The sequence below is a fragment of the Priapulus caudatus genome, unplaced genomic scaffold, assembly GCF_000485595.1.
Source record: "Priapulus caudatus unplaced genomic scaffold, Priapulus_caudatus-5.0.1 Scaffold1510, whole genome shotgun sequence".
NCBI classification, from domain to species: Eukaryota; Metazoa; Priapulida; class Priapulimorpha; order Priapulimorphida; family Priapulidae; genus Priapulus; species Priapulus caudatus.
The window spans coordinates 37,015-47,841 of NW_014578571.1; the positions used below are offsets into that span (position 1 = coordinate 37,015).

At 46.8% G+C, this 10,827-nt stretch overlaps 1 protein-coding gene across 1 annotated transcript; it reads left to right on the top strand.

Moving 5' to 3' along the window:
- The first annotated feature begins 8,927 nt into the window (after positions 1 to 8,927).
- On the top strand, positions 8,928 to 10,821 carry LOC106816863 (protein orai-3-like). The gene is made up of 2 exons (XM_014821506.1): positions 8,928 to 9,227; positions 9,977 to 10,821. The coding sequence occupies exons 1-2, from the start codon at positions 9,036 to 9,038 to the stop codon at positions 10,547 to 10,549; spliced, it is 765 nt and encodes a 254-aa protein (XP_014676992.1). The 5' UTR covers positions 8,928 to 9,035; the 3' UTR covers positions 10,550 to 10,821.
- The last annotated feature ends 6 nt before the right edge of the window (positions 10,822 to 10,827 follow it).

The window sequence follows — 10,827 nt, forward strand, 5'->3', positions numbered from 1 at the left end:
TCGTGAGCAAATAGAGAGAAATCCTGCCAAGACAGAGGACGTGTATAATGTAGGTTTGGCAAATGGCAGTGTTATAGGTGGCGGCTACACGTACGGGGATGAATCACAGACTGTGGGTGGCAGAAGTGCTGCGCTGTGATGGCTGCTATTGGCTGCTTTACAAAAAAAGAAGTCTAAGATTTGCCTGTAAGGAATTTGTGGAATTGTTCAGGTATATGCTCAGATCGATCCGTAATACCCAGAATAGGGAACAAATTAGGTTTTGTAATTCCCATTTCTTATATACTATCTAATGCCACGGGCGTGTGACATACAGTATATATATATATATAACCGAAAATGGGACGAGTGGTCCTATGGATGTGAATATATAATATATATGAGGTAAGAACGACACCTCATCAGCTATCTTATAGTCATATTTCTCCTGATATCGCGTTGGTGTCCGTGTACTTTTAACTTACTAACGTATATATGATGTTACATACCATATGAAGAAATCCAGGCAATACACACGCCTAATTTGTACATGCGGACGGATAGGAGGGCAACCGACGCGTGAAATCGGTGACACGTGGTCGCCGGGCGACGCTCGGGAGAACGCCGCGACGGCCGCGGAATGTCGTGGCCCCGCAGGTCGCGCGCAGGGCAGTGTGTTACCGCCAGAGACCCATCGGACTAATCCCGCGTCTTTCTGGACCGACCCTATTACTCATATGGACCCTGAGCACTGGATGAAATTTGTATAGAGATGGCGACGAGGGCGCCGCAATTTTACACTCATTATTGAGTAAATTTTTTGTTCACTGAATCACCTGCGCGAGGGGCAGCGTTCCCACGCGGCGCACATCCCCACCCACCCTCGAAGAGCCAACGCTGGCCTGGCCCGCCCCACCGAGATCGCCCACAGCCCGGGAGCCGGGACCCGCCGCGGGGCGGGCGCGCGCACCCCGCCCCGCCGCCGACCCTGTGGTGTTAAACCACCGGCTAGCAGATGGTCGTGGTGCGATTGAAACGGGGGGAGGGGAAGAGGGGTGGGGAAGGACTTGGACATGTGAAGAAACTGATGATTGGTCAGTCGCTATTTTCCTCTCTTTCCCCGCTCTTTCTCGTTTCGCGACCTTCCTCGCTCCTTTGTTCCCACCTTACCCTCTTTTTCCCGCTCCTTCATTCTCCCCTTCCCTACTCATTGATTCTGACTTTCTCGTGTATCCTTTTGTTCTCACCTTTCCTAATTCCCACTTCCTCCTGCTCATCGAGAAAGACTCCTTCCATTCCGCCCATCGTCTGCCTGCCTGCAGATGCAGATGCAGACGTTCGTTTTTCCAGATTGCACCTTTCTCTGCTCAGCATTCAATCGGTGATCAGAGGTCATGGCCATCGAGAGATAAGGGGCCCAGAGGAGGGAGGGATTTAGAGAGGGAGAGAGAGAAGGTAGAGAGAGCCGAGTAGAGAGAGAGAGAGAGAGCGACAGACAGAGACAGAGACAGAGAGAGAGACGAGACAGAGAGAGAGAGAGAGAAGAGAGAAGAGAGAGAGAGAGAGAGAGAGAGAGAGAGAGAGAAGAGAGAGAGAGAGAGAGAGAGAGCGGAGAGAGAGAGAGAGAGAGAGAGAGAGAGAGAGAGAGAGAAGAGAGAGAGAGAGAGAGAGAGAGAGAGAACGAGAGAGAGAGAGAGAGGCGAGAGAGAGAGAGAGAGAGAGAGAGAGAGAGAGAGAGAGACGAGAGGAGAGAGAGAGAGAGCGAGACGAGAGAGAGAGAGAGAGGTTTCGTCCGCTCGCGAGGTAGAAGCCACCGCTGGCAGCGCACGGCACGCACAACACGACAGCACGCCACGACCGTACAGATAGCCTCACTACCATATTCGAACAAACAGCTCTGTACGGCAGCGCGCAATCGCCCGCACACATTTTCGATGCTGGCCCGACGCGGCCGTCGTCGACACGTATTTTGATTGTTACTTGCGCGTCGCGACCGCCGACCGACAGTCTGTGTGTTGCGCCCACCGTGCGGTGCCGACGGGACGGGCGGACGGCCGCAGCATCCGGAGACGGATGAAGCCCCAGGAGACGACGCTGCGAGGGATGAACACCGGAGTGATGACGTGTACAGGGGAGGGGGGGATGGGAGAGCAAAGGAGGAACGAGTGAAGTGGGTTCGAGGCGGAGAAGGAGAAAGAAAGAAGAGAGAGATAGAGAGACATATATATAATATATATATTATATATGATAGTATATATAATATATATATAGAGAGAGAAGAGGAGAGAGAGAGAGAGAGAAGAGAGAGAGAGAGAGAGAGAGATAGAGAGAAAGAAAGGAGAGAGAGATAGAGAGAAGAGAGGGAGAGAGAGAGAGCGAGAGAGAGTCTGAGAGAGAGATAAGAGAGAAAGTGAGAGAGAGAGGAGAGAGAGAGAGAGAAGAGATATTAGAAAGAGAGAGGGAGAGAGGAGGGAGAGAACGAGAAAGAAAGAGAAACGAGAAAGGAGGATAAAAAGATAGATGATCGAGAGAAAACAGCAAAAAAGAGAGAGAGGAGCGCTCTGAGTGGTGGGAGTGAGAGAGAGAGAGAAGAGAGAGAGGAGAGAGAGAGAGAGAGAGAGGAAAGAGAAAGAAGATAAAGAGAGAACGAGAGTGGCACGGGTTAAGTGCGTGGGAGGGAGAGAGAGAGACGAAGAGAGAAGAGAGAGAGAGAGAAGAGAGAGAGAGCGAGAGAGAGAAGAGAGGAGAGAGAGAAGAGAGAGAGAAGAGAGAGAGAGAGAGAGAGAGAGAGAGGAAGAGAGTCGAGAGGAGGGAGAGTAGAGAGAGAGAGAGAGAAGAGAGAGAGAGAGAGAGAGAGAGAGAGAGAGCAGACGATGAGAGATAGAGCATGAGAGAGAGAGAGAGAGGGAGTGAGAGAGAGAGAGATGCAGAGAGAGAGATGGAGAGAAGCGATGAGAGAGCGAGGGCCGATTTCGGGGTTGTCGTTTCCTGGCGCGCGAGTCTTTGTCGGGCAGAGTGAGGGGGGCCGCATGCGGGCCGGCCGTGGCCCCGTTGCCCAGCGCCGCCGCCACAATGCCTGTTGGCACCAATAAAGAATGCACTTTCTTGCGAGCGAAGAATGCGCGACTGAGACCGTTCACAATGGACATGTTTATGAACTGCCCGTGCGGCCCGCCGCGTGCGCGCAATAAATTCCTGCATTTCCGTCGTCGTCGCCGTCGCAGGTTGATTCCCTTAAACTTTGAAACCTAATATTTACGAGGTTATATATATTTGCAAGCCTGGTCGGGCAAGCACAGATCCATATGTACTATATATACAATAATTTAACCCAACAAGAGTAGTAGACAAGTAATGTAACCTCCCCTCTGCTGTTGTTTGCTTACATTATTGTATCTAACATATGTACCTGCTCCTCACAAATCTTCCAGTAACCGATGTTGCACTGGAGCACAAAAGAAGTCTGGCGCAGTTAGCTATAATGATATAGGCAACGCGTGTTCCAAATCATCCTGGATATATGTTTTGACAGCAATATATTGGTCCTAGGGTTGGTGCCAGGGAGGGGTGTGTCAACATGCACCAGTGTGATGCACTCCCTGCTTTATAACGTGTTCTTGTATGTTCACCCCCCTCCCAAATTTGGTTCAGAAAAAATCCATCAGATGTCGCATTCTACAAAAAATCTCGAACTGCTGTGTCCTGCCCATGGAAATATTATATGTAGGAATGTTATGTATCTCTATATATTTCTATGGTCCTGCCTTATTTTCTTGTGTCAGTGGGAAATTGGTTACAAAGAGTAAAGTTTACTGCAAAAGAAGCAATAAGCAGGAGGAAGGAACACTGGGGTGGAGATCGAGATGGTAGAGGAGGAAGGAGCTAGGAGATTGGGTGTGAGGGAAGATGACGGAGGGGAAGAGGGAAGAGCTAGTTACAGGAAGTGGACATATGAGGAAAATGGGAGGTATAAGCGCTAGACGGTGTGATAGGAGGAATGTTGAAGAGAAGCTAGGAGGAAGAGGGAGGGGATAGAGGTGGGGAGAGAGGAAGACACAGTGTTGAGGAGAGATTAAAGGAGGTCCTTAATTTCTTCTTTAATTCCTCTGCTACTCCTATCCTGCTCCATCTTCCTTCCTCTTTTCAGTAGAAAACCAGAAGTTACTATTTTTAATAGATATTTTTCTGTGAATGTTTGACAAGATGCTGATTTTTTTCATCCAGTAATTCGTATAATTTAGGCTGATTAAAGTTTTAATGCTGTGCAAATTAGTCCCCCCCGCTCTCTCTCTCTCTCTCTCTCTCTCGATACCATATACAGAGGCGTATCTAGGAAAAACAGCGCCCGGGGCAAGTGCTAAAATTGCGCCCCTTCCAACTTCTGACGCCAATAAAAAATATTAACAAAAAAAATGGAATGTTGAGTTTTTGGTTGTTCCTCAGATTAGGATGCCAATACTTCTAAACTACAGCTACTATCCCAGGTCCAGGTAACAGGGGGCGTGTACAGAATTTGTACCAGGGGGGGTCTAACCGTAACCCAAATTTGTGAGCACGCGAAGGGGGGGTCTGGGGGAATTTTTTTGAAATTAGACCCCCTTAGATGAGTTTTCTGCGCAAGCAGGGGGGGGGGTCCGGACTCCCTGGCCCCACCTGTACACGCCCCTGGGTAATCAACTTGTCAAATAAAGGATTGAATTATTTCAAGATATCATTTAGTAGGCAGATTGTTTTTTTTCCTTTGCCTTTTTGCGTTTTTTTTTACCTTCGCCTTTTTTGCGCCCCCTTGAACATGGCGCCCGGGGCACGTGCCCCCCTTGCCCCCCTCCCTAGATACGCCACTGAACTAACATTCACCACCTAAATTTATTTTTCACATTTGTAAACAAAATAGCATATATTTATACCATCTCAAATATTGGGGTATTTCTCATACTCAAGTATGTAGCAGTAGAACATCATGTACATATATGTTATTTTGAGCTATATATATATATCAAGAGTAGATAAATAACTACTCTTGTTATTTATCTACTCTTGATATATATATATATATCAGGAGTAGATAATAGGGTATTATCTACTCCTGATATATATAGCTCGATCAACTAACATATATAATACATTATATGCACATGCGTGTGTGTGTGTGTGTGTGTGTGTGTGTGTGTGTGTGTGTGTGTGTGTGTGTGTGTGTGTGTGTGTGTGTGTATGTGTGTGTGTGTGTGTGTGCATGTGTTTTGAAATTATCAGATAAAACTTTGATTTCGTATTTACAAAAAATTATATAGCATATGAACAAATGCAACTAGAGTACACGATAACATGCTAATCGTGTTGTACACACATTCCTAACAACAGCTTAGGAAGGTCATTTTCGCAGAGTTGAAAACTAACACTGTCAACTTTACTCCTATTTACCCACCTGTCAGATTATTTACGTGAGCACGTGTGTGTGACTGACTACCTGTGCACACAGGGACCCATGCCTGCTAGATGTAGCTAAGATCTCACTGAGCCAAATCATTATGCCACGTACAGAACGAAATATTCTGCAATGAAATCATTTATCTTCTTGCTGTCGCAGAGATGTGGTTTTCTCAGTGAGTACATGCATGCACACCGAGTTATATATAAATCTTACGAACAACTTTAAAATAATTTTATAACATGTATATATACACCCACACTAAATTTTGTAGATTTACTCAAGCATCACAGCACATGGAGATCACTATCTACAGCAACAGTGTTCAGAGTAACTCAAACATTACGTGTGAAATTCACGAATATGTTACACGTACGGCAAGCTGTCAGACAGTTCTCACATTTTTCAGCCTAATATAATCGAGTGTAAAATATTATGTAGAGTAAGAATAAATGATCATGGGCCGAATGTACATGTATAGAACCTCTATATCTGAGACAAGAAGAAAGAGAGAACACAGCTGTAAATTGAGTTCTTTTCACAGAGATAATACATGTTAGTGCCGCAGATGGGGTCGCTGTCGTATCAGGTACTACAGATATGTACCCGAGGTAGTTTTAGGTTGTTTATATAGTATTATGTTTATATTTTTATATGAGGTATGTTTAGGGTTAGGGTTAGGGTTAGGGTTAGAGTTAGAGTTAGGGTTAGGGTTAGGGTTAGGGTTAGGGTTAGTGTTAGTGTTAGGGTTAGGGTACACTTCTGTAGTACAAGTCTGGTACACTTTGTGTATAGATATATGTACCTCGGGTACATATATCTGTAGTACCTGCTACAACGACCCCTCGAGCGTTAGTGCCACTGTGCCCATGCCTAAACTTGTACATGCAACTTTAGCCGCATGCCGTATTTAGAAACATACGGTACCAACTGACCTATTCTGGCTGTAGTATACACCGTACAAGAATTTTAACTACATGTACTTGAGGAATGATCAATCGGCATGGCCCAACACTAGTGAAGCACGACAGATTTGTGGCCGTTTCCAACACCACATAGGCTATATATTAATCGTTCCACGAATTCAAAATATATCAGCTGCCAGTGAAACATAATACACGTGTATTGTGTTATGTACGAACACTTCACCACACGTGTTCTGTCATCATAAATTCACACGTGAATTTAGCTATGAAGAATGACTGGCCGAACTAAATTTAGCATTTAACCTTTAGACCCACATCGGACCATTCCATTGCATTGGACTAGATGTGTTTGTTTCCTCGCAACAAAAACAACAGAGGAAAACCAACAACACCGACCCCCCCTCCCCCCCAACACACAGCAAACATGCCGGTATACCGTGCGTGCAAATGCAATGTAGGGCCTACATGTCGCTAGTGGACCGACCGCGAATATAACGCCTTTCCGTTCCTGTATAACACCGTTTCTAACACCGCGTGAAAATTGCCGTTGCATGAATATTCTCCGCGAAAAAAACACACAACCACGACAGCAGCTTGGGCGCATAACTTACCGAAAAACCGACGACTGCCAAAGACGAAGTGATGAGCGGAGGGTAGCTTCGCCGACGCAAGACTGCACAACGCACAGTTAGCTACTGAACTGGAGCGCTCGTCTGCCTGCCGTTCACTCAGTGTTTTCGATCGACAGATCGTGTTCTGGAATGACCGGTGTCCGACTGAGTGTTATTACAGCGGTCGGCCGACTATCTGGCTACTCCTAATTCAACATACGATGTTCTGCCTACATACCTCGCCTCCATTCGTTTCCCGTGCAGACTTTCTGCGAAATTACGCTGGAAAACTTCAGATGGTGGAAAACATTCGCGCTCGGAAACTTACACGCTGTGACGTCAGTTTGTTGAGCGCACGTGACCAGAAAAAAAGCCGGCAAACGCTATGGGAACGATAATTATTTTGCAATCAGCTGATAGCATGCACACTCGTAGCTAGAATATGTAGGATCGTTAGCATAACCGCCTGTGGAGACGTGCTCGGCAAAGCGCCTATTACAAATGGATTGTTTTTGCACCGTATCATGCATGTAAAAATTAATCGGTTTCGCTTTCGACTTTCGTTATCTGCGCTGCCTCTGAGAGCAAAGCCAAGGGGGCAGCTGCCACCTAGATTTTGGACCAAGATAAAGAAAACGCGTAGGTAACCCGAAAAAATGTAATAACTGATGGAACAATTGTCTACAATTTACAAGAACAATTAATTAGCACTTACATAACGACAATTATCTTTTCAGCCTAACCCTATCCGCCATGCTATTTATTTTGTTGAAAATTTCGCCCTCTTCCTCAGGAATTTGCTCAGCCTACGGCACTGGATGTATATCACCGGTACAACACCGTATGATATGTGAAGCAAATGTGTAAGCGCCAACACAGCGTCAACCCCGTGGACAATTTGCATCGCGAGATAAAATTGTTATTCGTGTTAGTATATTGTTCTTGTTCTAGTATTTCTTCTTCATTAAATAAAACTTCAACTTAATTACCCAAACAAATTTTAATAGGAATTCAGTTTTATTTGTTACAAAATCACTATTATTTGTACTTCTGATCAGTGGCGTAGCTAGAATTTTTTCAGCGGGGGGGGGGGCACTGGGGAACTTTACATTTTTGTGGGGTGGGGGCACAATATATAACTTTTCTTTGTATTATACTGTTCTAACGGCATTGTTTTTAATTCAATTTTTTTTTTATCAAGCATGAATTTTCAGTGGGGGGCACCTGGGGGCAGAGACAATTTGTGGGGGGCACCTGCGGCTGCCCCCCCCAGGCCCCCGTAGCTACGCCCCTGGTTCTGATTCTGTTTGAAATATACGGGGCGGCTGTGAACTGTGATATAACGTGTTGCCGTGTGTGATGCGTGATGTGTGATCTATGCTTTCTCAATGCAACTCCTTTCTTCATACAACAGTAAACTAATATAAGTTAGGCTTGGCCAGAGCACGTATATCATATGATATACGTGCTCTGGCTTGGCTAAGCTAATGTGTGCGTAGGCTTGCACAACATATTATTTCTACAATATATCCTGATCATGCATAAAACTAGCTATCAGTTGGTCGTTCATTATTCACCCGGCCCTGCTCACAATAATTATTGCCGGTGTGATCTTTTCTTCATATAAACTGTAATTTTAAACACATGGGTCAATTAATTCTATGTGTAGGTTAGATATTTTATTACTCTGTTTCGTACGTGGAACTCATTTACTGATTTAGCCATCCTTATTAATCTTTAAGTAGGGTGAGAACGATGACGATACCTATTTTAAATATTTAATTTTTTCTTTTTACTATAATACAAAATGAATTATCATACCGTTTTATTTTGAATAACATTATTAATTTCTTGTAAAAATGATGAGTAGCAACTTCTACCTAACTAAATTATTATTAATAAAATAAATTTGCCAAGCTGATCAATTGTTCACTTGTTTCTGCACGTAAACATTGGTGACGTCAACACAACGCTAAGCGAAGTTGGAGCCCAGTAGAAGTTACAAGTCGCAAGTGAAGTGAAGATAACGAACCGAAAATAGGTCATTCTAAACATAGATAAAGTATAGTAGCTATAGGTGGCGCAAGCTACATGATAGGGTCAAAGAAATACTACGAAGAGGCGCTGCTACAGCAGTTACTGAAAGAGTTTCTAAAGCATCCGTCGGTAATGAAGAACCCGGTGTCGTCACCGGAGGCTCTCTCGTACAGACGACTTCATCTCGGTCGATCGAAGCTTCGTGCATCGCACAGCACGTCTGCTCTTCTTTCCGGCTTTGCCTTGGTAACAGTTAATTAATGTCCGTGCATGTTGTTTTATGTCGGCGGTTCCCACGTGTATATAGACTTATACTTATACTTATAACAGTTATACTTATAGTACTATTACTAGTTATTAGTAGGTAGTAATACTACTACTACTAGTATTACTAGTGCTGAGAGGGTCTATGTCCCTCGGGGTCCCGGGTACTGCCGGAACGTACCCTGGGTACGGTGGGGTATACCGGAACGTACCCTGGTACTATCTAATATGCCGGACCGTACCTCGCCTACTCCACTAACGAGTCTAGAAAGTCGCCTACGCCTACTCCCTAACCCGAACCCTAACCCTAATCCTAACCCTAACCATATCAGCTAGATAGTTACCAGGGTACGTTCCGGTATACCGGGCCATACCCAGGGTACGTTCCGGCAGTACCCTGGGGGACATAGACCCTATTAGCAATAGTACATCGTCATCACATGTCAGTCGAACGCAGGACTGGCCAAAATGACATAGGCCTAGAGATATAGGCCTACAGATTGAATTATGTTAGTATTACTATTACTACTATTAGTATTAGTTTCGTTTGCCGTCGTATACGTGATACTTCTACTAGCAGTAGTAATGCTACTGCTACTAGTACTAATATTACTGCTACTACTCCTACTATTACTTGTGACCGGGATGGGAATCGCTATACCGTAACATTGCAAGCAGGACGACCGTCGATCTCATCGTCTTCTTTCTTTTCCCGCGCTGGCGCGCCGCAGATCGCGATGATCGAGCTGAACCTCGACTCGTCGGGCGACCACGGCGTTCCGAACGGCCTCCTGCTCGCGTTCGGCGTCTGCACGACGCTCGTCGTCGTCGTCCACCTGATGGCGCTCATGATCAGCACCTGCTTGCTGCCGCACATCGAAGCCGTCACGCACCTCGGCGTCGCCGGCGCGAAGGAGTCGCCGCACGACAAGTTCCGCTACTACATCGACCTCGCGTGGATGTTCTCGACGGGGCTCGGCATCCTGCTGTTCCTCGCCGAGATCGGCCTCGTCGCGTGGGTGCGCTTCTACAACACGAGCCGCGTGACCGCGATCGTGTGCACGGCGATCCTCGTGCCCACCGTGCTCGTGTTCGTCACGTTCGCGCTGTTCTTCTACCGCCGCCTGACGAGCCACCACCTCGAGCGCATCGATCGCGAGATCGAGAATCTCGACGAGGAAGCCCAGGACCTGCAGGCGCAGCGCGGCATGGCGTGGCCGACGTCCGTCAGCGTCGGCGGCATCGGCATCGACCCGCACCTCGGGGGCCTCAGCATGAACGCCGCCTGCTCGGAGAGCGTGTGAGACGCTGCGGGCGGGGAGAGAGCGTGTGAGACGCGGTAGGGCCGAGAGCGTGTGAGACGCGATAGAGCCGAGAGCGTGTGAGACGCGGTAGGGCCGAGTGTGTGAGACGCGGTAGAGCCGAGAGCGTGTGAGACGTGGTAGGGCCGAGAGAGAGCGTGTGAGACGCGATAGAGCCGAGAGCATGTGAGACGCGGTAGAGCCGAGAGCGTGTGAGACGCGGTAGGGCCGAGCGAGTGAGACGCGGCGGGCAGGGAGAGAGTGTGAGACACGCTGCAGGG

Excerpts from the sequence above, each read along its gene's own strand:
- LOC106816863 (XM_014821506.1), top strand. The coding sequence starts at position 9,036 with ATGATAGGGTCAAAGAAATACTACGAAGAGGCGCTGCTACAGCAGTTA. Across the intron at positions 9,228-9,976 it reads TTCTTTCCGGCTTTGCCTTG|ATCGCGATGATCGAGCTGAA; the intron begins GTAACAGTTAAT and ends GGCGCGCCGCAG.